At 43.9% G+C, this 26936-nt stretch overlaps 2 protein-coding genes across 5 annotated transcripts in view; one reads left to right on the top strand and one right to left on the bottom strand.

The window, feature by feature from the left end:
* Positions 1–615: 615 nt before the first annotated feature.
* On the bottom strand, positions 616–12279 carry cop1 (COP1 E3 ubiquitin ligase). 4 transcript variants are annotated; one of them, XM_070918617.1, is made up of 21 exons: positions 12077–12279; positions 11911–12034; positions 11698–11757; positions 10991–11088; positions 10435–10499; positions 10160–10279; positions 7324–7392; positions 6994–7053; positions 6720–6799; positions 6479–6536; positions 6205–6319; positions 5570–5705; positions 5251–5394; positions 4702–4810; positions 4481–4562; positions 4251–4367; positions 3208–3325; positions 2736–2860; positions 2432–2592; positions 2268–2312; positions 616–1749 (listed from the first exon to the last, which is right to left on the bottom strand). In XM_070918617.1, exons 1-21 carry the CDS (start codon positions 12267–12269, stop codon positions 1732–1734), a joined length of 2097 nt encoding a protein of 698 aa, XP_070774718.1. In that variant the 5' UTR covers positions 12270–12279; the 3' UTR covers positions 616–1731. The 4 variants fall into 4 exon arrangements, with proteins under 4 accessions (XP_070774718.1, XP_070774716.1, XP_070774715.1 ...); XM_070918615.1 differs by having other exon boundaries at positions 11911–12279; XM_070918614.1 differs by having other exon boundaries at positions 10408–10499; positions 11911–12279.
* Positions 12280–18599: 6320 nt separating this feature from the next.
* Positions 18600–26936, top strand: part of pappa2 (pappalysin 2) — a 62128-nt gene continuing 53791 nt past the window's right edge. Inside the window, exons 1-4 of the mRNA XM_070918936.1 lie at positions 18600–19557; positions 24413–24645; positions 25063–25290; positions 25443–26041. Coding sequence (XP_070775037.1) covers positions 18600–19557; positions 24413–24645; positions 25063–25290; positions 25443–26041 — 2018 coding nt within the window. The remainder of the gene's footprint in view (positions 19558–24412; positions 24646–25062; positions 25291–25442; positions 26042–26936) is intronic.

Raw genomic sequence — 26936 nt, forward strand, 5'->3', positions numbered from 1 at the left:
AGTTGTGGTATTGTGCATGTTGGCTCACACTGTCATGGCTTACTGGGACACCTGTGCTTTTCCTACTGTGACAGGTCAAAATGTTTACACGTTTATAGTCCTTATTAGAGATGGATTCAAATGCTCTCTTATTACAATGCATAGGTCTTGTGTATGGTTCAGTCTGTGGTATATATATATGTATAAACCATAAATTCATTTATATACTGTGAGAATCTGTTTCTTTATAATTTGATCATGTAATATTTAAGTTTGCGCACGACTCAAGGGTAAACCAACACGCTCTGTGATCAACACCATCAATATCACCATGACTACCTCAATTTATTGGCAATGAATGAAGTAGTAGGTATTTTTTAAAGAAATAATCAAATGTTACATGGCACATATGATATTCATTATTGGTACTTAACCAAATTAATGTCCCATTAATTAACAAACAGACATGATATTTAGTTTTCAGCTGCTACAGATGAGTTCTGGGAGACTGAAGATTTAACAGCTTCAAACACCTCGTATGACACCCATAACCCAACACAACTCTTACATACCTTTTGGTTATTTTAAGGATTCTCACTTGTGCGACCAATAAAAATACGACCAAACACAACAAAATTGTTTCGAAATAATTTATTCAGTTATACAAATACAAAAACACCTCTCTCATTCAGTTATCATAAAATAGGTTCGTCTTGGCGGTGTTTTCCCCAAACCCTCTCGATGTCGAAGCTGACAGCACTTTGCCTGAAGTGGCTCAATGCAGCTCAGTTCAGATCCGACGTTTCAACCTACAGTATGCGAAGAGTAATTCAATTGCTACTTTAAAAAGAACTAAATCTGATTGTGTGAGGTTCTCATTTTTCAACAAACAGCTCACGTACGTGGAAAAATAATCCAGTTTGATGCAGCGTTGCAGATCAACGCCTTACGTTACATGAGAATCGCTGCGATCGAAGGCGGACACGTCATGAAATCTTGTTTTGTTCCGATAGCAACAGAAATATCAGAGGAGCTTCTCCATATTTCCACTGGTCGTCCTTGATTTCCCTATACACTACCTCACGTTCTACCCTCTTAAGCCAGGAAAGGAACTGACGATACGCTTGACAGAATGAAATTCAAGTCATATTTATTAAAACTGGTTTCTCTCAAATCTCAAAAAACACAAAAACTACACATGAAGGGGGAAAACAAAGGACTGACAAACAAAGGGGGGATTAAAAGACACCATTTTTGCATGTCGCTTTGTCTTGTGCTTTGGCCTTTAAAAGGGAAAATGCATCACACCAGTAGCGTTTGGCTGGATGTACCCTTGAGAGCAACAGCTTAATAAAAAAAAAGGTACATGTTTTGATTTGACCTAAAACCATAAAGAGGTGTTCTATTGTAGCCGATATAACTTTACTGAAGAGAAACAAAAAATGCTTTCTAAAGTCTCTTGTTCCATTTGTGCCCCAAGCTAGGTCCTCAGTTTTTTTTTTTTTTTGCTGTAAAATGACAGCACATCTTCTCCTGCTATACTGATGTACTGTTCCAAAGTCTTAACTGCCGTCTGTGATTTGTAGCTCATTAAAATAAGACGGCTTCAGTTTATTTCAGCTCTCCCGGGGGTTGTCGGAGTAATCCTAGTCTCTGCAGGCAGCCTGTGCTCTCCCTGCGTCGGGCCGATCCTCTACCAAACAAAGAGAGGCCGACGGTGGTTCGATCCCGCACTGAAGATACGGTGGGCCTTCAGACGAGCTCAAGTACCTGTGTGGAGAGCAAAGACGGGCCTGTTATGTGTCTGTAGCCCGCTGTCACTGTCCAAGAGGTAAGACAATAAGACGAGCGCAGTCATTACTTTGATGAGGTAACAATAAAAGCTGCATCTGTATTGCTGGAGGTATAAGGGGCCAGTTTTAACACATGCCAAGTCCAATAATACAGACCAAATGAACACACACTCAGCTTTGCTCTCTTCTGTGTACTACGTAGACGCAGAAACTACAGTTTACATATGGACTGTTCTCTGCATTTGGACTGAACAAATGTCAAAAGGCATTACATTTGGATTACGGATGTGCCTTTAAAACATCATAAAAGTTACCCTGCAAAAAGCAGGTTGCTATTGTATTACATCTGAAAAGATCGGGCTAACATCAATGCTAGTTTTCTGTCAACTGACCAATTGATTCAGCTCTAACTAGGCGTGATATAATACTCTGGCTCCTGATGCAGCGGGCCTCTGGTTATTAGCACGTTTTATGTACAAGTTTCAAAACACAAACCTTGATTGTTCCTTGACTGTTTGCAGCAATCAGTACATTTGACTCCTGAAAAACAAAGTATCATTAACACTTAAACGCAACATAGTGCAAGCTGCTCATGGAAAGGTGAATGTTAAAGCACACGTAACATGAACAGCTACAGTATAATAACGAGGTGAACTCACTCCATCGGGCAGCGCTCTCCAGCAGACGGCACTGACGAACTCATTGGTGTCGTCTTCCTTCTTGTCCTTGTCCAGGACACTCTTCACTGTGTCAAACTTGAATGTTAACAGTGTCTTGGAAAGTCCTTTGTAGTATAGGTACAGGGAGTTGTTTTCACTGCCTGTACAAGCACGCGCGCGCACACACACACACACACACACACACACACACACACACACACACATAAAAGGCATAATTGTTAAATTGGCATTTGTGTAGTTACAGGGAGTTGGGTGGCCTTTTTATTTTAAAATCAAGGCTTACCACAGGCAACATAGTCTCCATTGGAAGCCAGGCCCACAAAGTTCTTCTCATTGATGTGACCCTTGAAGGAACGCAGGCAGTGAGGTTTGTTGACGTTCCACAGCTTCAGCTGACTGTCTGTTGAACTGACAGTTGAAGGGTGGAAATACATAATGAGCCAAGGACGGAAGGGTATTTGGTGACATGACTTGTTAAAACTGCTTTTCACTAATCTGTGGTGGAACAACATCAGTTGTCCGCCTGTAAATGTGAGGGGTTTTTTTCTGAGTGAAATCAGTAAAGAAAACACCATTAGCCATAAATATGGGTCAGCCCATGTATTTGTGTCAACACTGCATTGTAAAGCTGTTGGTATAGGGACAATATTATAAGCATACAGTATAGCACATGGTGTAAGAGTGTCTGCAGATGGAATATACATTCAAACTCTTGAGAGTACAGTACTGTGAAAAATAAGGCTGAACTGACTTACGCAGATACAATTTCCTCTCCGTTGACAAACTTGGCGTAGGACACTGCCTTCCGGTGGCCTTTGAACACCATGATTGGCTGCTTAGTGTTGCGTAGGTCATAGTAGTGAACACAGTGGTCTGCAAGCAAAAAGAATTAAAAAAAAGATGGTGTGCATGAGAAGGGGGGGGGGGGGGGGTCACCTCTCAGTGACAGTCATATCCAGTAACCACTGAGGCCGGCAGCCATGGTGAAACAATGGTGCAATGTCTTTGTTGACATTTGTTAAAGTGTGTGTTTCTCCATCAGTTCTGTTTCTGCCTGCTGGCTTTTATTTCAGTGTCTTAGCTTCACTCCAGACAGTTAACCAACAACTTCAAGGTCAAGGAGGGGTTTCCTTTTCCAGGCTTAGTGGACTTGGACCTTAGAGACACAGGGAATGGGGTAAATAAGCCAGGGCATTTCACCGCTGGATAACACAAGAGTTTCTGTGCTGCTGTGTTCATCCAATGTTAGGTACTTGAAGGATTGTTTCTGTGTACAAGAGAATATTTCTAATTCTTATTTTTCCTTCGGGAGAGCAATAAATTTCATTTTCAGAAGTTTGTCTGGACCACCAGAGTCTGTGTGACCACAAAAAGAAATTTAGTAGTCTTCAAGGAAGAATTGCAGTGGTGTGAGGTGTGTGCACCTTTTCAGAGTGCAACAATAATAATACATCACAATGAGAGAAAAACAAGTTTCTTTGCCTGCGTGCCTGCGAAGACAGAGACAAATTCTCATCTTTCTTCCATTTATGGACCTTTAACATCTGAAAGAAACTCAACTGATTGGCAGGCCTGCATTAACACTATGTTGGGGATGGTAAAGTGTATTCATACAGAACATGCAGGTGACATGTAGGCTAGACAGTTGCACAAAAAAATGCTACTTTTGGACATAACAAAATCTATTACAATAATTACATGTTTGCATCAATGACCTTGTCCTCTGCCAACATTAACGTTACTGGACAAAGCCAAGAGAAATCTGACTCTCACAACCTAGAATCAATCCTGGTCTTACCCGCACAGCCAAAGGCCAGGTGATACCTGGAGGTTGGACTGAATTTGACACAGCAGACGTTGGCCTTGGCCTCGATGCTGGCCACTGAGTTGTCAAGATTGGTTGACCATAGCTTCACTGAAACACAAAAGCATACATGTTGACATTTCACCATGGGTGTTAACGGAAGCTGGAAAGCTAGACGATGATTTAGGTCTGAAAACCTGTCAGTAACAGAAGTCTTCAGTTACCTTTAGCGTCATCAGAACCGGAGGCTAACAGCTTGGGGTCCATCAGATTGAAGTCGACACTCCAACAGCGTTTTTCATGTTCCTGAAATCAAAGCAGAGGAAACCTTGTATCCATGTAGTCAACCGTGCAATTCACCAGTATTGATAATTCCAATTAAGAAGGGAAATTGATCCTCATAACGAAAGAAAAAAGGTGATGCTGTAAGAACTAAGTATCATACCTGGTAGACTTTGGACCTCTGGCCAGTGAATCCATCCCACAGGATGACTGTACCCTCATAGTCACTGCTGGCCAGAAGGTTCTTATGATAGCTGCTCCAGCTGATACAGCTACAACAAACAAGGACGGGATCACTTTCACTTTAACATGCAAGTTCTTAGTAAGTGCGTCATTCAGCAGTTCTTTTGACTCAGGCCTTGGTTTCAACTGAGCTTTTGATTAAGTATGTTTTTTTCAAATCTATGCCCTTGAGAGAGCAGTTTATGGAACAGGAGTTTGATTTATACACCTGCTCAACTCTACAGCTCTTGCCCCGTAAAAACAGAAATATGAGTACTATATGAGTATTATTTTTCCTTCTTAGTGCCATTATGGCCAGTAACAAATCTTTCTTCATTCTCTAAATGAAGAAACTAAGTACGTTTTTTCCCTTCATCATCATCTTTGTTCAACGTGTATTAAAAAAAACAAACAAACATGGGGTACAAGGAGATCAGAGCCGCTGCGAACACTGCGTTGTAGGATCTAAAAGATGCCTGCACATCCCTACCTGATTTTAGAATTGCAGGTCATTTCATTAACAGGGTAGTGGATGTCCACTGCGTCCTGGATCACTGTGCCGTACTCAAACACCTTGATCTTCTTGGTAACACCAGCGATGGCAAAGTAGTCACAGTCACGGTCAAACTCAATACTGAAAACACATGTGAGAATAGGGTCATTGATAGGAACAGGGAAAACATCATAAAGCCAGCTAATTCTATACAAAATGATTATAATGCCACACCAAGCCTTCAAAGATCAACGCCACAACGTGTATGAGACCGACATTCAACACAACACAAGTTCAGTCTTTTCCTTTTTCATACCTGGAGACAATACTGGAGCCGTTATAGAGGTCACTGGCATACGAGAGGGTGGCGAGCGGCCGCACAGAGTTGTAGCGGGTGAACTTAGACAGGCACTCCATGAAATCATCCAACTGATTCAGGTTCCTGCCTTCGTCTGAACACAACAGACACACACTATTAAAATGCTGTTCACAAGGAGCAATGAGGACATGAACTATATACAGTATGTTATGGGGGGGGGGGGAACGTAACTATACTGTATGTTGAAGCAATTCATTCTCATCACATTGATATTAATAACCAAAAAGAAAGAACGTTTTGGACTGTGTGCCTCCATGTCGGGGGTTCTCTGGAGACCTGCTGGCTTGCCTTGCAGCACAAAGGAGAATGATGGTGTCAATGCGAAGAGCCGAGACTTATCAGAAACACCCACTCTGTGACGGCAGGCAGTTGAGTTTGTGGTAAATGTGGTCTTCGTTTTAAGAAATAGTAACTTAAGCAATAACACGGGGGTGAGGCAGACGCTACCATCCATCCATCCATCTGAAGGAAATATCTGGTTCTAAGAACTGAAGCCCCAGTCTTGTCCTTCCTTCATGCAACTGTTCTCCACTGTGAGAGAATGATGCCACCGTTCTCTGCAGGATTAGTACCTGTGATGCGTGACATTTTGTTTGAGAAGTAGCACTGCTCTAGATCCTCAAAATGAGCCGTCAGCCTCTTCCTCCGTGACGCCAGGGTGCTGTTGTACCAGGTCTGTCTCTTGCCCTGGCAAAAACAATAAGAGTGCAGTCAAGTCAGTGCTAAAATCATACTGACATTTCTTTTGAGAGATTCTTTTCTCATATTGTTTGGAGGTAAAACCAAGGGCCTGCATCCATATTATACAAAAAAAGCCAAACAGCATGTGTGTTTCTCTGACTTTACCTGGGTTGTTCCACCAAATCCTGGAGGCTGGCTGTAGTCTGGTGGCTCAATAATACTACTGCAGCTACTCAACAAACAAACAAACAAACAAACATACATATAAGGCACACTATACAGTAATACAGGAGCCCATAACATCTTGACTGTATGTTTGTGCTTTGCAATTAGCCAAGGAGCTCATTGATGAAGCATTTTCATCAGTAAAGCTCTGTGCTGGGAATGAAACAAAGGTCAGCTGTACCTGGGTGCTGGTGAGGGAGCCTCAACATTAGGCACCGTACACTCTGCCTCCATCATCGGAGAGTACAGCCCGCTCATTTCCTGGAAAATGACACAAAAATAACGCGTTTGTCTATCTCGAGCTGCGATGACGAGTGGCTCCAGTTGTTGCCATTTCACAATAAAACATGATTCACAATCCTGCGTACCGCTCCTCTACCTTTCCATTTAGAACATAGTGTGAATGAGGGTATGGTATAAGATGCAGGAGGGCGATGGGTTCTCTGTTACTTTACCTCAACACGCTTAATGTCGTCTTCAAGAAAGTTGAGCTCTTTCTGTAGTTGCTCCAGTTGCTGTTGACAGAAACAGAAACACAAATAAATATGCCTACATGTGGACATTTAAAAAGAAAAAAAAAACCCAATTTCATTTATTACACGTTCTTAAAAAACTGTCTCTCTTTCTCATGTTACTGTGTTATATATTTGTACAAAGTTGAGTTTCCTCCAATACATAAATATTTCATATTTTCACTTACTGTTGAAAATTGCATTGTGTTCCAGACGGACAGGTCTTTGCACAGCAGTACAATTATAATATTATGAATATAAAAACAACAGTACCTCTCTCTTGTTTCTCCTGGCTTCTTTAAGAAACTCCATGAGGATCTGTCTCTGAGCTGCTTGGGATTCCTAGCGGAGAGACAGACATCATACGTAATCTCACACAACTGCAAGCGAAGCAGAATACCCTTGCTCATCCTCTAAAGAAATCATATAAAAAACAAATTACATATACTCACATTACTGAAACAAATTTGGTTTTGTGTCCTTGTACTATTATTTTAAAAAATCGTATTGTACCTTTATAGAAACGCGACTAATGTGTGTGTGTGTGTGCTTCACAGCGTATAAAGAACTGTGCAGGCTTACTCTTTTTTTGCTTGACCGTGTGATTATGGGCTGCAGCCCCTATGGAGTTTATATTGTCTACACATCTCTGCGTGAGTGAGTATTAAGTGTCTTTTTCATTTATGCAGCTTCATACACATGGTGTCTATAGTCCTAAAAATGTAACGCAGTAACTTTACTCAGAGTACATGTTAACAGACCAACTGTATACTTTTAAGTGCATTTTTACACATGTAATTTTACCTCTCTTTCTTTAGAGTAAAATCACTTTGACTGGAATAAAATATCCTAATGCTCTTTCCATCCCTGGTACTTCCTCTCAAACTAAGGCATTGCAAACTAAAGCTCTTGTTGTGAAGAACAGAATTATCAAAATGAGGCACAGATTATTACATTACAGGAGCAAGTATGTTATTCAATTCAACAACAGGAAAAAACAATCAGAAATCCAAGGGTTTATGGGTGTTGGAAGACAATTTATGACAACTGTGGCTGGAAGTTTCTCATGTTTTAAATGTCTAGCATAACAAAATGAACAGAGAGCAGGAAGTCAAGTCATATTTTGGACTGCTGCTCTTATTCAGCCATTTCTTTATGCGGCCTAAACCAATACAAAACACCAGAGAAGGTAAGCCACAACATTCACTGCAGATATTTCTATCAATGTTTGCTTAAAAAAGGCACAATCCTTGACGAAACCCCACAAAAACAAAATTCAAAAACACAGAATATGAACCTCACAAATTGACTGAGAAGTTGTTTTCTGATGCTGGTAAAGGTTTCTTTACATCAGTAATGATCGTAAATTATACAAGTAATAAAGGCCAGTACTTCCAATCATCTACACTACATGTGCAATTTACAGGGTCAAACAAACATCTGGAAAACCACCTGCATTCCCTTGGAAAGTGTGAATTGGATACAGCCACCAAATGCAATCTCTACACGTAGATCTAACATTTCTAAATCACAACTGATAAAAGTAATATGAATGATCACGACATACAAGTCCAATCAGATAAAGACTCTGAAGATTCAATGCGTCCAGGGGAAAATAATTTGGCTCAAAGAAGAACACACACACCAACAAAAAACGGATCAAGAATAAGTCCTGCGAAAGAAATAAAAAGGCAGCCACTGAAGCCAACTGGCTAGATGAACAACTCCACCAGGAAGATGAACTGGATGACCGGGACAGCTCCACTGAGGCTCAGAATAAGACATGTTGTCATTTATGGATGCTTACTCCACATCAGTTTGGTGATTTTATCATCCAAGAGGACAACAATCAATCACGTTGCCCTAGTACACAACTTATCTCAAGCCGGTGTGCTTTCCAAAGCCATAGCTGAAGAAGTTTGATGCCTAATCCATACCCGATGATTGTGTTTCCAAAAGCAATATCATGGCCGACCATGCAGCCACCGCATCTGCCAAATATATCCTTTTGTTTCTTGTGTGGCCACCTCGAGGTGGGTTCAGATTACAGGAGGTTAATGTTAACAGGAGCAGTTACAGGTACAATCTGAACTCCCCTGACCTGGGCTGTGATCATTTCATGCCTGTTTGACATCTGCAAAGATGTGTACAGTTAAGCCTCTGCTTTTATGACACTTCTCATTTCAGTCATTTTTCAAGCAAAAACGTTTGCTGCTTCCAGCTTCTTCGACGTGAGGATTTGCTGCTTTTCTTTGTCACCAGTAAATGAAGAGTCTTTTGGTTTTGGACTGTTGGTTGGACAAAAGAAGAAGTTTGAAGGCATCACTTTTGGCTTTGGGAAATTGTGATGAGCATTTTTCACTTTTTTGACATTTTATAGACTAAGCGATTATTCGTGACAATAATCGGCAGATTAATTGATAATGAAAATAATCGTTAATTTCAGCCCCAATGACACTGCTCTCTGAATTGAGAAAAAATCAACAGGAGGAATATAGAGAGGGCGACAACTACTAATGTGTCCTTTGACATTTCTGTTTTGCAATTTGATACTTACTGCCGGACAAATACACGGATACCAATAAATGTGCAACAGGCTATCGGTTATTGGTCTAGCTCTGGTGTATGTCTGTTCATATGATATCCAGACAGAGAGACATTGTGTGTGCGTGTGTGTGTGAGGGAGAAAGGAATAAATAAAATTGATTTTAACACTCTAAGAGAGTACTGATGTGACATAACAGGATATGTTGTGGCCCCTACTTCTCTTTTCCTGTGACTTGTTTCCATATCACATGGATTGTCAAGAACAAGAAAAAAGGGGATGTTCAGGGCTATTCTGAGAGTGACGCACCAGGTTTTACTGCATTTACTCAGTAAGTGTGTCATCCAGGAGACACACATACCCTCTGTCACAAGGAAAAGCATGACTCACCCCTGTCTACATCAGTGGAGCTGAGGTGGAGCAGGTGAACAATTTTAGGTTCCCCAGAATTCTGCCTTTTATCATGGAATACTGTCCAGCCCTGTGTGAATCTAAGCAGCCACAAATGCAATAAATGATTGGCACCGAAGAAAGTTAAATGTAAGCCTGTCCACCCTTACTTACCGCCTCCAGCTGCTTCTTCTTCTGGACCAGGAGCTCCAGCATCAGATTGACATTTGCCAGGTCCAAGTTCTCCTGGTCAGGACTCAACACGTCCTGGAACACCTGCCACCTGGACCCATTCTGGGGGGGGGGGGGGCAGAGACACCAATCAGTTACAATAAACAGACTTTTCAAACAATGTGAGAGCGAAAATAAGTTTGTGTATCTGTGACTTTCACAGGATTCACAGACAGCAGAGAAACAAAGACGTTACAGTATATATGTGTTGTACTTACAGGATGATCTAATTTTAGTCTCTTCTCCTCCGACCTTTGTTTCTGTTTAAGGATCAGTTCGTTTACTGGAACGGGGGGGGGGGGGGGCAGGAGTAAATGAAAAAGGTGGAAAAGCTGCGTAAGTACATGACAGAAACACGACCACAGTGTGACTTAAACAGTAAAGCAATGATACTTTGGGGGAGGTTTGGTCTAAGTCCAGATGACACAAGGAGTGTTCATACTTTTGCTGACCCTCATTTTCGTTGAATTGAATTTTAAACATAATTAAAGAATCATTCATTTTACTTCACTGTAACAAAGATTACATTAATGCCAAACAAAGAAAAAAACTAATTATTTCGTTCTAAGATCATTATGTTGTACAGTCCTATGGATATGCCCCCATGAGACAACTTGACGTGTCTTGACATGGCAAATATGTAAATTTAATTCATAGGACCAGTGAAGTGTTCCATTTCAGAATTGTTTTCCGATCATTAGTAAAAGCAGAAAGGAACATAGAGCAACACCTTTGACAAAAACAAACTTCAACCTTCCGATGTGAAATACCTACCAAGAAAGTTTGGGTAAAGCTGATCCACGTTATCGACAATATAGTTACACTTGGGACACCTGTTGCTGTCCTCCAGACTCTGGCGGATACACTTGAAACTGGAGGAGGGAGAAACAACTGAATACTGTGGAAATAACTGAAACAGTGCAAGGAAATGAGGACAAAAGGACACTGTCACAGAGAGAGTTGCTACTAATTAAGTCAATCTATACCTAGCTGCGCTGAAATGCCCGCATAAAAAAACCAAAACAAACATGACAAGAACAGACGAGTTTGACTTCTCTATTCTCTTCTCTCTATTTTCTTCTGAGCGTCCTTTTGTTGCAGTATTTTTGTTTAAATGACAGTATTACATGCATAAACAACTTTCCTGTTTGACATGGGTAGTCACTCCACCTACATGCACATACGCAGTCTGATGCCAAACATTAAGTCCAAATCATCTAACACATACTCTGAAATAATTTGCCAGGGCAAAACAGTGGCTTTTATCATTTTATCATTTTCATAATGTAATATGTTTGTTCAGTAGGTGGATAAACTGCTGGACAGGTGGAGAAGAAGAAAGTTGTGTCTTCTTCCGTCCCTACCTGCAAGCATCATTAATGTACATGGTTATCTTTGCTGGCAAAAGTGTTTGACAGTCTCGTATTCTTCAGATATATCTGCCACTTCAAATCATTTGTGGGGAAACAGCTACAACTTACCAAAAACTGTGCCCACACTTTGTCATGTGTGCCTCTTCTATCATTTCGAAGCAGATTGGACTGGAAAAGTAGAGGGGGGGGGGGAAGCTGTGTTAAGTGTCAGAAATTAGCTTTCAAACTTTTTGGGAACACTCAGTTAGCTTTCAAGTCGAATTTACAGAAAATAACATTTTCCAAAAGCGGTCTTTCACGGTCCCTCCGGAGAACACTAACCAGACAAAATCGTTGCTTTTATCTTCGTATGAATTCAAGAGGCCGTTGTAAAGGGGTGTTTGATGGAGGGATTTCTTTCTGCTGCCTGGGGACGCAGAGGGTCTGCTCAGAGAAGCAAAACCGCCTCGGGACGACGGCACGGCGGCCAAAGTTGGCACCGACAAGCCGCCCTCGCCGGCTGCTGGCAAGGTCCGGGAGGGTACAACATTTCCAGAATTGTTACCATTGCTTGTTACGGCGTTGCTCCCACCGCCACCGTTTGTGTTCCCCGCGCCTCCTGTGCTGCTGCTGCTGCTACTAGTGCTGGGCACTGAACTCGCCCCACCAGCGATTTGCTGCGGCCGGTTGCCTGACATCATGCAAGGCCGGCTAGAAACTCCCCAAAATCCGCTGCGTTGCTGTTCAAAGCATCCGGACAGTGCTGCTATTTGGCTACTTTAGCAGGTCCGCTAGCTAGCTGGCTTGCTTGTGTGCTAGCATCCTGGGAGAAAGCAGCAGTGGCCAAACACCCAGCGTATTTAAACGTGTCCGTTGGCGTCGGCCTCACCTTTGTCACTGACGGCGTGTTAGAAAAGCACCGTAATATAAATGACAAAAAGGCTTGGACATTGAAACGGACAATTAAACAACCACAACTGCGTTGTCCAGGAGATTAGCTGGCTAGCTACTGTTAGCTACGGAGAGGAATCTCTTGAGTTTCCTCGATTACCCAGGTACCCAGTGTGCTCCCGTCATTCAACTACCGCCCCCTAGTGAGAAGGAGTTTAACTGCGCCGATGGAAATATTCACCCTTATAAATACCACAGCTGTCAATTTGGCTTTTATTATGTGATTCTAAGTCACCAGAACAGTTTGCAAATTGTTTCTGGCCAAATTCATTATTTAGTCAGCAAGGATACAGCCCTACACCCAGTGTCTAGAAAAATAAAACCCCTTTTTTATTGTAATCTTATAGTGCTGTAATAAATCCTAACTTTGTAAAACTGAGAATTTGACGTGTTTTTTCAATTTGATGGCAATTTGTCAGCTGTATTTCTTTGTGTGTGTGTGTGTGTGTGTGTGTGTGTTTTTGTACTGGATTCCACTGTATTCTACGGTCGTTTTAGTGTTTTTTTTTCTCCCCTCCATTTATGTAACTTAACGGAATAATGAAATCTTGAGCAGGAAAGTTCATTCTTGACCCTGGAAACAGTAATGTGTGACAGAATTATCCCACACCTCAAAGGTACACTTACCAGCTTTGTCTGAGCTTTCAACCCCAGCTGCATGTGACAGCTCTGAAAAAGCACACAAATAGACCTTTGACGTGAGATTTTTTTTTTTTTTTTGCACGGTTAATGGATCCAACACACTGAAATGGAGGCAACACACTCGGTGTATAGGCCTAGCATAATCTCAAACCAGATTTACATCCATGTTCAGTTTCTTTAAACAACAACAGCAACAGCCAAAACAAAACTATATACTGTATAAAGCTGTACTTCTGTGGGATCTGATCAAATTGTTGCATTAGATTAATGCAAATTAAGGGCTTCCCATCAGTTATGTTGTAATCAATATCCCATATTTAATAAAAGGCCAATGTATCAGCAAGCCAACAACAATAAGATAAGATATAAGATAACACCAGAATATTGACAGCAAGCTCAAGGCTTAATTAGAAATCAAATATTATGTGTCATATATGTTATTAAGTCCCCCTAATTACAGGAACATTATGATTATACCTCAGGAGATCAAATGTATCTTAAAGCAGCACAAACACACAGGTTCCTTCAGGAATATTCTAGGAATATTATAATGATTCCAGTCTGATGATGTCTCCCCATGTTTGTCTTTTTTTTTTCCAGATGATATTACCTTTACATCAAAAACAAGCAGGTAGGCCACATCCACAAAGTGCAGCCAGCGACCGAGCCAAGAAAAACCAGCGTCATGTCATTCAAGCATCCACCTGCAGCTCTGCAAATAAAACCTAAGGAGCCATAATGTATTCACGCTCACAGTTTATCCAGCCTGCTACTTGCTTTTCCATTTTTTTACCTCCACGTGAGCAAATAAGGGGTCCTCCATGGAGTCACGCACAACATGGATTTTCCCATGTTTTTGTTTGCGGAAGAAGTTTATATGTATCATTATGGAGCTCGCTTAGGATGTGTAATAAGGTTTTCAGCTAGAGGAAAATTACTGGATACATCGAGGAGTAAATTAATTTCCCTGAAAAGGACCACCGTGTGAATGTGTTAGTGGGCTAATAACAAGAATATTTATACAATTTTCAGTCTAACTGCACTAAACGCATTCAAATATGTCAAAATGTGAATTGTATAGATACTTATTAAAGCAAGAAATTGAGGAATATATGTTTTTTTGTTTTTGTTTTTTTTTTACATTTTGCCATGCTCTTTGTATCTTTGAATATGACTTCTGGGCTCCACAGAGATAACGGACAGTGCAGAGATACAGGAAACAAAAGAAAGACAACGAAAAGGTGAAACGGTGCGCATACAACGTCAGACACAAACATCAGTATTAGCTCTTAATTTGAACACCTTAAACACTCTGCACATGCAACAACTGGCTCTGAATAAGAGCCTTTGAGACAAACACCTGCAGTACTGTATATACACTGTGTTGCATTTGTCCCCCTTGACCCCTCTCCCTCCCCCCTTCCTATTTTATACCAGTGGTGGTGAAAAGCTTGCCTTCTTTCTTTCTCCCCTTTTCTTCTTTCTTCCCCTCCTCATTTGTCCTGCACATCAGCCTGGATTTTCTCCCACTGGGTCCCCCTCTTTTGCATGAGGAACCAGGTTGTGTGTGTGTGTGTGTGTTTGGGGAATGTGTGTGGTGGTGGGGTGGAGTTGGGGGGTCAGCAGTGTTGGTGCGTTGGAGGTTAGTGAGCGGCAGAGAGGTAAGGGAGAAAGAGTGAGTGACACGGAGAAAATAATGAGGGTGTGTGGAGAGAGTGAGTGAGTGAGGAGTAGTGTGTGTGTGTGTGTGTGTGTGTGTGTGTGTGTGTGTGAAAGAGAAAGAGAGAGAGAGGGGAAGACAGAGAGCGGGCCTCGGGGTCGGTGGGGTCAAGACCGACAAGCTCAGATGAAGGATAATCTGTGGAGGTCCCTTACAGCGGGGGGTGAGGCCCCGGTGGAGCACGGCCATTCAGACTCTCTCTCACACACACACACACACACACACACACTCTGCCACACACCGCACACCCCTCTATCGCTCTCTTCCTCTCTTTCACTTCTGTCTCTTCTCCTTCATCCTCCCTTCCCCTCCCTTTTTTTTGTTGCTTTCTCTAAAATCCCCCCCCCCCCCCCCCAACACAGTTGCAGCTGGATTTCAAAGGGCACTTCGCCAGCAGAAAAAGCTGAATGTTCAGCAGGCAGATCCCTCAGTCAGGCAGGCTGGGATTGTGGAATTCCTGCCTCCCACTCTTTGAGGAACCGTTTTTGCCCCTTCGGGGGCCCCTGCCATAACTGCCAGCGGCCTCCTCCTCCATCTCCATCTCCAGCCTCGAGCCAGGGCCCTGTTTGCAAATTGAGCCTGACAAAAAATAGCGGGGCCTGGGGGAGAAGAAAGGGGCGACGTTTCAGAAGGTGGGGAACAGCAACAGCTGTCTATGGAAGTGATCATTTAGAGGGTCAATAATGAGCAAGTGCATCATGATTGTGCACACAAATGAATAATAATATAAGCGTCAACACAACTGGACAAATCAACCCCCGCAAAAGGACGCTTTAAAATCCTCAAGTGGTGCAACTCAAACGTCTACAAACAGCTGACAGTATATTGTAGCTGTAAAGTTTTATATGCTGTATAGATTTTGTGTTTGCAGTGTCTGGAAAACTCCCAGTAAGTACACCTGTCTTTTGAGTTAGGGGGGCCTGCACAAGTTGCCAAAAAAGCTATTTTTCCATTTGCAAGGAGTCAAATCATTCATTCCTATATGATACAAAGAGACAAAAGATCAGGACATTGTTACCACATAAATAGGATGGATAATCTTGGAATTGGTGCAAAGCTTAGTGTGTGGTATTACTCTAAGTAGATTCACTTACATTGTGCTCTGCAGACTCACCCCTCCTTTTCCCAGAATGTATGAAAACAGAATCATCATTATTTGGTTTTTGTATGATTTGCCTATCAGAGAATTTGAATTATACAGCTAAATGAACAAAAATGAAGAATTAAAAAAACATGCACCATTGTTATATAATATCACTCCATATTGCCCCCTCTCACCCGATGCTTCCTCTCCCTGTTTTCTTCAGCCCACACGAGCTCAAGGGTTCGGCACAAAGCAGGTAGCATATTTGGGTGATAAAAAGCCTGGCAAAAAAAAAAAAAAAAAAAGCCCTTTTCATGTGCGAGACAGATGTTGTGCCTGTCAGTGTTGTACCACTGAAGAGAGCCAGAGCATGAGTGAGTGAGATAGATAGATGGGGGGGGGGGGCCTCCACCCTCCAGCTCAGCCGCCTCCACCATCATTCATCCACTGCCAGGCTGACAGCAGAGAAGAAGAAGAAGACATGGACAGTGGTCTACAGAACTGTATATAAACTACTATAAAGTAGCTCCAACTTGATATGATAATCCAGACATAGAACTGTGTAATAATATAACACTCCCAGGGGCCAGTTTCTGCATAACAAGTGCTTTTGATACTTATGATATTATATGTACTGAGTAGAAGTACAATATAAAGATACCCCATTACACAAAACGTCCTGCACCGAAACTATCAATTAAGTAAAAGTACGTAAGTATGTATTATCAAAAGTAGAAAAAAAATATATATATATATTACTGATGCATTAATATCTAAGTGGCATTTTGCAATTATATATATTATGTTCTGTGTAGTGGGCAGTTTAATATCTTAATCTGCAAAGTCTCTGGCAACGAAAGCTGTCAAATAAATGCAGTGGAGTAAAAAGTAAAACATTTCTCTCTGAAAATGCAGTGGAGAGGTTGAAATACTCAAGTAAAGTACGAGTACCTCAGAATTGTAGGATACGATACTTACACGAGTAAAAGGTACCGAGTTACACGTTTTTTTAAATTTATTTTTTAACCTTTTGAATACAGAAAACAGAATATTTTTTTCACATTCTTGTATTGTACTTAAGTGAAGGGTGTGAACACTGGAGATGGACGGATGGATGAGGTCAGGGTAAGAAAAATAAATGCATAAATAAACCCCCCCCCCGGCCCCTCTCCGCATCAGATGGACGCACAGCACAGCACAGGACTGGGCAGGGGAATGGGGAGAGAAGAGGATTTCCCTTGTAAAACACAAGTGCGAGGCAAGGGAAAGGAAGCCCCCCCACTCCTCCTCCTCCTCCTCCTCCACTACACTTCCCCTACCGGTGATGTCAGGGCGGGCAGGGGCTCCCTGATAAAAAAAAAAAAAAAAAAAACCCTTTGGACGCGAGAGAATGAGAGAGAGAGAGAGAGAGAGAGAGAGAGAGAGAGAGAGAGAGAGAGAGAGATGGAGGAGTGAATGGAGGAGGATATTACTACTACTGCATGGACCGGTGCAGAGGAGCAGCAAGTCACTCTCTGAAGCGCACACGGACGCGCAACAAAAAAGCGAGAGGAGCTGACGCGCAGGCTACGGACTAACCTTTTCTGTTTGTTTGTCGCGCCCCTCTCTCAGAAATGACAGGAACGCTTCTGCTCAACAAGTAGGGTCGCTGTCTTAGAGCTGGCACTTTGCACTGCACTCCAGTTTGCCTCTGGAGTGACTTTGTCTCCTTTTTGTTTTGTTTTTGTTGTTGTTGTTTTTGTTGTTGTTGCTCTGATTCACCTTGCAGCCTTATTTTGGAACAGGACGCACTAAGCGATGCCGCAATGGTCAGGTAAAAAAAAAAGATAAAAAAAGAAGACATTATAGAGGCTTGGTGCAAAGTCAGTGAGGAGGAGTGAAGCAGTCTGGTTTCATCTGATTTTATTATTTTTGTCTTTTTTTTAAAAAACAAAACAAAAACAAAAAAAACTGCATCCACTGTTTCCTCAGTCTGTTTCTGCTCGTTTCAAATTCGGTGACGTTGAAATATTGCGTCTTCAGCCTCCATCATGGGCTCACTGGAACGCAGGCAGAACTAGTTGGGCGTCTTTCCTACCTGTGAAGAACAGAAACCAAACAGACAGTATAGGTTACATGAATGGGAAGGAAGGCAGAGTGCAGGAGTGTGGAGACCAAACTGCAGCTGCGCCAAGGAAGGCTTTAGATGCACTCAGCTGGTTGTTTTCTGCGTTAAACGACGGCTTGATTCAAAAAAAAAAAAAAACTCCAAGAGCAAACATACCAAGAACCTCAATGTGCAATGAGTCCGTGTGAGAAACTTTGAATGTGACATCCTCGGTGTTAGTTTTGATTCCCTTTGGAATGCACTGATAGTTCCTCTTTGATTCCTCTCTCTCTCTCTCTCTAATTTGTTTACCAGAATAGGCTCATTTTAAATTCCACACCAGGCAAACTAAACAGCCGTGTCTTTATTTCTGCGTTAATGTGCGCAAATAAATCTAATAACCACAGTCCGGTGTGAGACCTCCTGCTGCTGATCTGGAAACCAGAGGCAGACTTTCAAGAGCCAACGTCTATTTTTCTTCCCCCCCCCCCCCCCCCACCTTTTATCTTTAACAAAACCCCGCCAAATACCTTCCCTAACCTGAGAAAATGCTGTTAATCAGACTGCTGGCCGTCTTCCTCGCCCTCATCACTAACACGTGGCTGCTCAGCCCGGTGCGCTCCGACGCGCTCAGCCTGCACAAACGCGCCATGGCCCGGCGGGCAGACCGCGAGCTCTCCAGGCTAGCAGGTGAACCCTGCGCCGTCTCCGGCGTCTGGAGGTCCCGGCGGCAACCCCGCTCCCTCTCCCCGTCCCAACACCGCCCTCCAGCGGCCCGTCCGAGGACGCACACGAGCCGGAGAGAGCCGTACGCTGTCAGGAGCGCTGCTGCGGTTTGTGCAGGAGGGTGCAGGTTTGACGCCGGGGTGCGCCGGGTCGCGGATAAGGGAGGCTGGGGCGACACAGAGGATGTGGCGGTGAGAGCGGGGGACGAATACGTTACGCTTCCCGGGCGGATCGACGAGGAACTCTCCACAAATGACGGGAGAGACCCACATTATGTCACACAGCAGCCCGGGACGTCTTTGCGTAAAGACGCCGGCCAGACCGTCTCCACTTCGGAGTCCCCACGCGGCTCCAGGTTCACCCGCAGCCTTGACACGACGTTCGCTTACGAGGAGGAGGGCAACTCCACTTTGGAGAAAGTTTTCCCCGACAGCTCAACAGATTCCAGGGGGCTCCAGGTCCTCTACAGCCTGCAGCAGGAGGACGGAGACCAGCAGTCCTCCACCGGGACACCCCCGGAGGACGGCACTACTGAGGACTACTCCGGGGAGGTGGAGGAGACGGATCCGCCGGCGAGCCTGCCTGTCGGCAGCTCCTCTCCCTGGGGGAGCCCCGTGCCTAGGGTGCCCCCCTCCTGGATGACCGCCCTGTACTTCAGCGGGCGCCGGGAGCAGCTGAAGGTGAAGCCGGCTGCCGGGCTGGAGCTGCCGAGGGCCAAGTTCAGTCTGGAGCTGTGGGTGAAGCCCGAGGGAGGGCAGAGCAACCCTGCGGTCATAGCAGGTGGGTGAAAACTGATCATGTCCGCATCATATATCTCTGATGAACGCGGAATACTCATCTCTGGCACCTCACTAAAGTCCCCCCCCCCCCCCCCAGGCCACACACTTGGTTGGGGTTAGATACATACATCTATTCCCTCCAAACACACTGGCCCAGTGTGAGGTGAGGAGTTGACCCTGTGCTCATTCTGCTTGTGAGTTGCTCAGTTTCAGGTTATTCACATGTTGCCTGTCAGTGAGTCTCTTCAACTGCATTAAGACCTCTGAACTCTCCGAGACCCTTTCTGCTTCTTCCAGCCTAGACTTCACCAGGACACACAACAGCTCCACTAGATCTGCATCAAATCAAAAGTTTGTTTTAATACGGCGCGGGTAAAAACAACCGGGGTTGACCGGTGTAAAATGACATCAGTGGTAAATAGCAAATAAAACGGCGCAATAACAGCAATAACTGGCGATGAAAACTATGCGCACTAATGTCAAACAGAACTGGTAACCCCCAACCGCATTTGAGTTTGCCACTCTTAACAGCAATCTCTTGCTGCTGCGTGAAATCCTCTTGTTAAATTTCCAAGAAAAAAAAAATAAAATAAAAACCAATACTGGTCCCAGGAGGCTGGTCTTTCACGACAAAAAGGGGGGTCAAAGAGAGTTTATGCAGGGTTTGCTCTGTTCGGCTGCAGGGACACACGACGACGCTGCGGTAGCGACGATCACTTGCCGATAGTCGATTCGTTCCCCTGGTTTCTGGCTTCTCGAGTGGGAGGGGGTTGCTCTGGTTTTTACATGAGATCAAATTCAACAGGTTAGGGGTGCATTTTGGGACTGCAGGCCGGACAAAACGGCAGGGTTTTGAAGAGGCGCTGGGCTCTGGGAGCCCGCGATGGACGCGTTCCACTCTCTAAGTGGGAACCGCCAGCTGCCACTGACGGCATAGGGTTGGCGTATCAAATGCAAGGCAGGTGCGCTTCCGGGTGGAGCCACGCCGATAGCTCATCCCATGTGATCGTCATATATGAGCTCATTGCATCGGTGCGTCGATGCGTGTGTGTGTGTGTGTGTGCGTGTGTGTGTGTGTGTGCGTGTGTGTGTGTGTGTGTGTGTGTGTGTGTGTGCGTGTGTGTGTGTGTGTGTGTGTGTGTGTGTCAAGTCGATAAGCAGCAAGAAATTGTAGCAGGGAAAAGTGCCTTTGAGGTCATTTTTAGAAGCGGTGTCACCATTACCATGGTTTGTCCACCAGAGAGCACTGACAAATGTATTGTACTGTAAAATGACCAGGCTCAGCATGTATTATAGTCACATATACACACACACACACACATATATATATATATAAATGAACACATCAATGTTGATAGAGATCACTTATATATGATCTCTATCAAGATTGTCCATGTGTTTATATATTAAAAAAGTGGGACGTGCACTCATGGACTCCAAAAAGACAGTTCACCGCGGTTACATAAGAGATGGCAACTTATTCTCTGTCAAAGGAGGATACCACTCTTGCAGTGCTCTGATGAAGGCTTGTGTCAGCATAGGAAATAAAATGATAAACTGAGGCTTTGGTATGGAGGTGGATTTTCTGTGTGTGTGTGTGTGTGTGTGTGTGTGTGTGTGTGCTCTCTCCCAGTTAATAAGTCACGTCGGTGTAATTTGTCCCTGACCATTTCCATTCACCACACGTGGACGGCAATGAGTGTTTTCAGTTTTTTTCCAATTTAAGCCTAATTATACAGACGCTATTTACAACCGCACACACGCATGTGCACTCAGATGCACCAAATCGAAGACAAAATCACAATAACCACACCAACAAAAAGCATGCCCTCCTTGCCCTGGCTCAACCCCCCCTGCCCCCACCCTGCCTCACCCTACACCAGTTTAACCTCATGACCTTGGCTTTTTTTAAAAAAATTTTTAGGTTCTGGTTCCACCCCCTGCTGACAATACCAATGACTCCGACTGTAATGGGATAATAACACTGACAATAATGATGCCATTATGATATCAAGAGTATGATGGCATAATGTTGCTGACAAAGATAATGCGACTATGATAACAATGTTATCGGATAATCATACCGCAGCGATGATGAATATGATGATTATGATGAGGGTGAACATGTCGGTGGCTGGTAGTGATGATGATAATGGTTGATCACAACGGCCGCAGTAATGACTCCAAGATGGTTATGATGAAGACGCTCGTTATTATTATTATTATTATTACATATTATTAACCATAATGGTGATGTTTAATACCTGTTATTTATTACAAAAAAAAAAAGCGCTACTCCCTTCAAGCCCCAGTGCTTAAATAGCCATTAAATGAAGAGCCCCAGGTGATAAACGCAGGTGACCCAGCATTAAAAGTCTTAAGACCAATTGCCACAATAGTCTATAGTGAGTTACCTGACAACAAACAAATGAAGTTGTATTTCCACTCTGCACACAGACTCTAAACAAGTATGTGGTTACATAACCGTGTCAATTCCCAGGGTGTGTTTCATTGACTCTCCCTCCTCATAGTCAGCCTCGACTGTTTCCATTGATTGGGAGCAGTGACTGCAGAGACGGTGATCTTATGAGGCCTTCGGTTTTTTTTTTTTTTGGAGCCGGGCTGCTCACATGAAGATGAGCACGGCTGTTTTTCCAGCAAGCCAGCATCAAGAATGCTACATTTGACAGAACAACACATACATCAGACAAACTGAAGAGGATAAAAGCGGGCCGTGGCGCGGCACCACAGCTGTCCAGATAGTGAGAGAGACCACAAACTGTTACGTCCACTCACATTTACTCTGATCAAAGATCCCACTCCATTACTCAACTTCTTTTTTCTCCCCTCATTGCTTCCTTATGTGAGGGCGGCATTTTGTGGCATGGGCCTTTCTCTTTGTAGTGTCCAGAAAGAATCTGACAAATACAGTGAAAAACAACCTCCCATTGTTTCTGCTAGACATGACATTGAGATTGGCTTGACTTCCAATGGTCAGCGATGATCTTATAAATCTATTTGTTTGTACATTTCATCCTTTATTGTCATGTTACTGTATGTGTTGTGGAGAGTCCAGACCACGTTGCTCGACAAACAATGTAACGATGACACCCATTCTACGTTTTCGTAGGTGCGGCATTATTATGGGATGCATAATCTATTGCAGTTATTTTACTACATTTTACCAACCATGTATGGCAATACTAATGGGTTAACTTATACTGCTGGCTGATAGAAATAACCAATATTGGGCAATATATTGATACAGTGCAAGGTTTAAATAGCATGTTGAAAACGGGTTAAAATAGGGCCCCGGCGGTGATGGGGCCCACACATGCTGAGAGAGTAAATGACCTGGATCTTAAAACTGGATTTGATTTTCAAATTTAGGCGATAAAAAAGTGAAAAAGTTAATTGTCTGACTTACAAGTTTGACAACCTGCCTCCCTTGTTAACCGTAGACCACCTCGTGTTTTTCTTCTCTGGCAAATTCAAATGCATTTTATGTGTTCGAAAACAGCTCTTGTCGAATGTAACGTGTTTAACAATGGATCAAGACTACGTGTGATGTGCGAGACGTCCCTCATAGTGACGAACCGACAGAGGATTATCACCCAGCTCTGCTGTTTCCCCTCAGCGCTACTGAGCATTTTAGCATCTTTAAGCTCACCGTTTTGGTTTTCTGGCCCACAGCTTTGCTGCTTTGCTTCACTCTCACTGCTCTCAACCGAGACGCAGCAATGTTTGCTAACATGTTCGCCATAACAACTCTAGAAGGTGATATTATGTCAGTGTTGTGTTTTCGGCTAGTTCCACAACCCCCAAGTGCCCCCGCCCCCCCCCCCCCCAAAAAAAAAATGTATTCAATATTATAATTATGGTAAACAAGTGAGACCACGGCAGTGGTTTTTTCGGCAGTACTTTTTCCACCATGACCATCTGCTGTTGTGACACTTAAAAACTTCAATTCAAGTTCGATTCAAACCATGCCCTCCTCCTGCTGATGTACCTACAGCATGCCGCACAGTGCAAAGCAATTCAGCAGACTCCCCAGGAAGTGACCTTGTGATACAGATGCATGTAAAGGCTGACGTTTTGCCTCCAAACGCACGAGTTGATGATTTATTGATGGTTAAGTTCGATATGCAGCACCTTTAACGTTTCATGTGTTACTGTAGATATGCATTGTTTTTACTCATGTATTTGTGTACATTTGGCAGTACACAGTACATACAGTTTTGATCTAACTCCCTTGGCAAAGCTATAGCCTCCGAACTGCTGCTTTCTCTAACCGAATTAAATGCTTAACCATGAAACTGGCTCACCTCCTTGGGGATATTTTGCTACAATTTCCCACTTTACACACATATGCATGTAAGCATATACACATGCGCACACGCATAGTGCGCTAAGGAGGGTGAAGGGGTTCCCTGACCCTTCGCTGTCCCAGTGTTAGACATCTGGGGAGCAGATGTGGATCTGTGTGTGTGTCTGTTGCAACAGCAGATGGAAACATCAGGGCCTTGTCTTGGCTGAGTGAAATACCTCCGTCCTCCTTCCCCTCTCTGTTCTCTCCCGCTGTCTCTGGCTCTGTGTATTCTCTCTCTCTCTGTCTTACTCTCTCTTTCTGCGTGTCTCCGCCTCTCTCTGCCTCTCTCCCTCTGCGTTGTCCCTTTGTCTGCAGGACGGCAATCACTTGGACAGAGTGCTTGTTTGTGTGTTTATTTATTCCTTTTCCTGAGGGCAATGACCATCTGTAAATTTGCTGTCCTTTGACTCTGCAAGAGAATATTAGCGCGCCATTTTTCTTTCAAAATAATATATTTTACCTTTTTGTCATTTCCCCTTCGCCATAGGTGTGTTTGACAACTGTTCCCATTCGCTGAGCGAGAAGGGCTGGTCGGTAGGCATCCGCACTGCGGAACCTGGCAGCGCCAAAGATGCGCGGTTCTACTTCACGCTTCGCACAGACCGAGCCCTGAAATCCACCACTGTCTATAGCCACCAGCGGTACCGAGCCAATGCCTGGACTCACCTGATGGCCACTTACAATGGCCACAACATGACCCTGTATGTTGATGGAGCTAAGGTGTGTGGTGTCAGTGCATGGTGGAACTTTGGTTCACGGTTTGGTAATTTACCTCTTCACTTTCTACTTGTTGATCACTGAAATACAGTGATAGTACTCTGACAAAACAATCCCAGCTCAAGGTCCACCTGCTAGCTTTTGCTAGCTAGTTAGGGTTGACTGTTCCAATCAGCCAATCAGAGCATTCGGGGGGAATAGAGTGAATATGTAATATGCCTTCATTTTCTTGACAACCAGATGGAGAGCTTCCCAAGGGACATTGGCCCGGCAATGTCACTTGACAATTAGACGTGTCTTTTTTGAAAAGTCTAGACCATCAGTCATTTATTATGTTCATAACATCCTGAAATGGAAAGACATTTGTTTCTGCCCCTGCTCTCTTCTTGGACGCCGTTTCTCCCTTGCTTTTCCTCTCAGGTGGGAGAGAGCAGTCTCCAGTCGGGGAATCTCTACAGCCCCTTCATGAAGACGTGCAGGACCCTCTTCCTCGGCAGAAACCAGTCAGATCAAGGACACAGCTTCAGGGGCCACGTAGGGGGTGTGGTCTTGTGGGCCAACGCCCGCTCTCATAAGGACCTGCTGAAGCGGCCACTTCAAATTGACAAAAGCGAGCCACTCTTGGCGATGTGGGCCGACTTCACTAATGTAACCGACTACATTTAATTTCTACAGTTTCAGGAGTTCAGTCTTCATCGTATCATATTAAGTGTTACTTATCAGCATTGCTTATTTAATTGTTTTATACTGAAATTGGATTGGAAAAAAGTATTAAAGTTGATTTTGCTTCTAACTTTGAGGTGGAACAACTATGGACTCCATACAAAGTTGGCCTCCATCCGACCATCATCACCACTCCTGTCCCTGAACAAGAACTTGTGTCCTCGTTCCTGCCGCCACCTTGCGGCCTGACTCCCTGTGACAACACCGACATCATCTTTGGCTACAACAACGACTGGCATCTCCGTGCCCCCAAGCGAGTTCGCTACCGGGTCGTCAACCTCTCCAACGACGACGGTGGGGACCCCACCGTGTCGCAAGCCCAGATCCAGCTCCAGCACCGGGCTCTAATTGAGGCCTTTCGCCCTTACAACATCACCTTGGATCTGAGCGTGCACACCGTCAAAAACTCCAGCCTCCAACAGCGGTTCATCCTGAGCAACTGTCGAATTGGGAAGATTGGGAACCGCCAGTGCGACCCCGAGTGTGACCACCCAAGGACGGGCCACGATGGGGGGGACTGCCTTAGACTGGGGCCCTGCTACAACTGGAAGAGACAGGATGGAGTTTGTAACATGGAGTGCAACAGTATACACTTTGACTACGATGATGGAGACTGCTGTGACCCGGAGGTCACCGACGTCCTCAAGACCTGCTTCGATCCCGAGTCCCCTGACAGGTGAGGTTGACAGACAAAAGTCATGTCGAGTTTTTCTGTCTGGCTGGACTGCAAGTAAAGCAGGGGCCAGCCCTGTGTGAATGAATAAAGCGTACTCACTTATATTTAAAGAACTGCAGTCATCAAAGGTGGAATTAAAATAGCAATGATCATCTTTGTTCATGAATGAAAAAGACACATTAGTTGACAAAAAGGGACTCAGGGTCTTATTATTTCAGTAAATTGTTTTCAGGAGGAGGTTGTTGCTAGTCACAAACATTTTATTGAATATGTATAGTGGATAGGCTATATATCAAAGTATGTTAAGATGAGGGAGGAAAATGTAAAAGTTGCATAGTTGGAGAGACACAGTAGCGAAAAGCACCAGGGGGATAAATATTTCAGCCATTGAGGACAACATGTTTTTCCAGACGCAAGAAGTCTCTGAGCATAAATGGCCACTAATAAGACTGTTTCTCCCCATGAGGTGAATATCTGCCTGAGCACGCTGCAGTGCTTCGGCGGGGCTGCGTTGTTTGCAGCTCAACATGCTCTGTGAACAAATTGGTACTCTCACTTTCCCCAGTGGTTTTTTAGAGAGAGCTCTGTGAAGCGGGGATGGTGGGTTAAGAGGCCAAAGTACACACTTATTTTTTACTAAACAACTCGAGCGGCAGCCCGCTGCCTTCCATTTGGTCTGACAGACAGGCTCATGCAGAGTTCCAAATAGCTTGCATGAAGCCTCGCCATGAAGTCGACAGCCCAGGTTCTTAAAGACCTGATCCCTAATCCAAATTGTAACCACAAGCTTTACACTGGGCCGCTGGGAAACAGAACATGGGAACTGCAGCTATTTTTTTTAAAACGACAGTCTGGAGTGTGACAGCTCAACACAGGGATGTATTAATTAAACCAG

This window comes from Enoplosus armatus, chromosome 14, assembly GCF_043641665.1.
Source record: "Enoplosus armatus isolate fEnoArm2 chromosome 14, fEnoArm2.hap1, whole genome shotgun sequence".
NCBI classification, from domain to species: Eukaryota; Metazoa; Chordata; class Actinopteri; order Centrarchiformes; family Enoplosidae; genus Enoplosus; species Enoplosus armatus.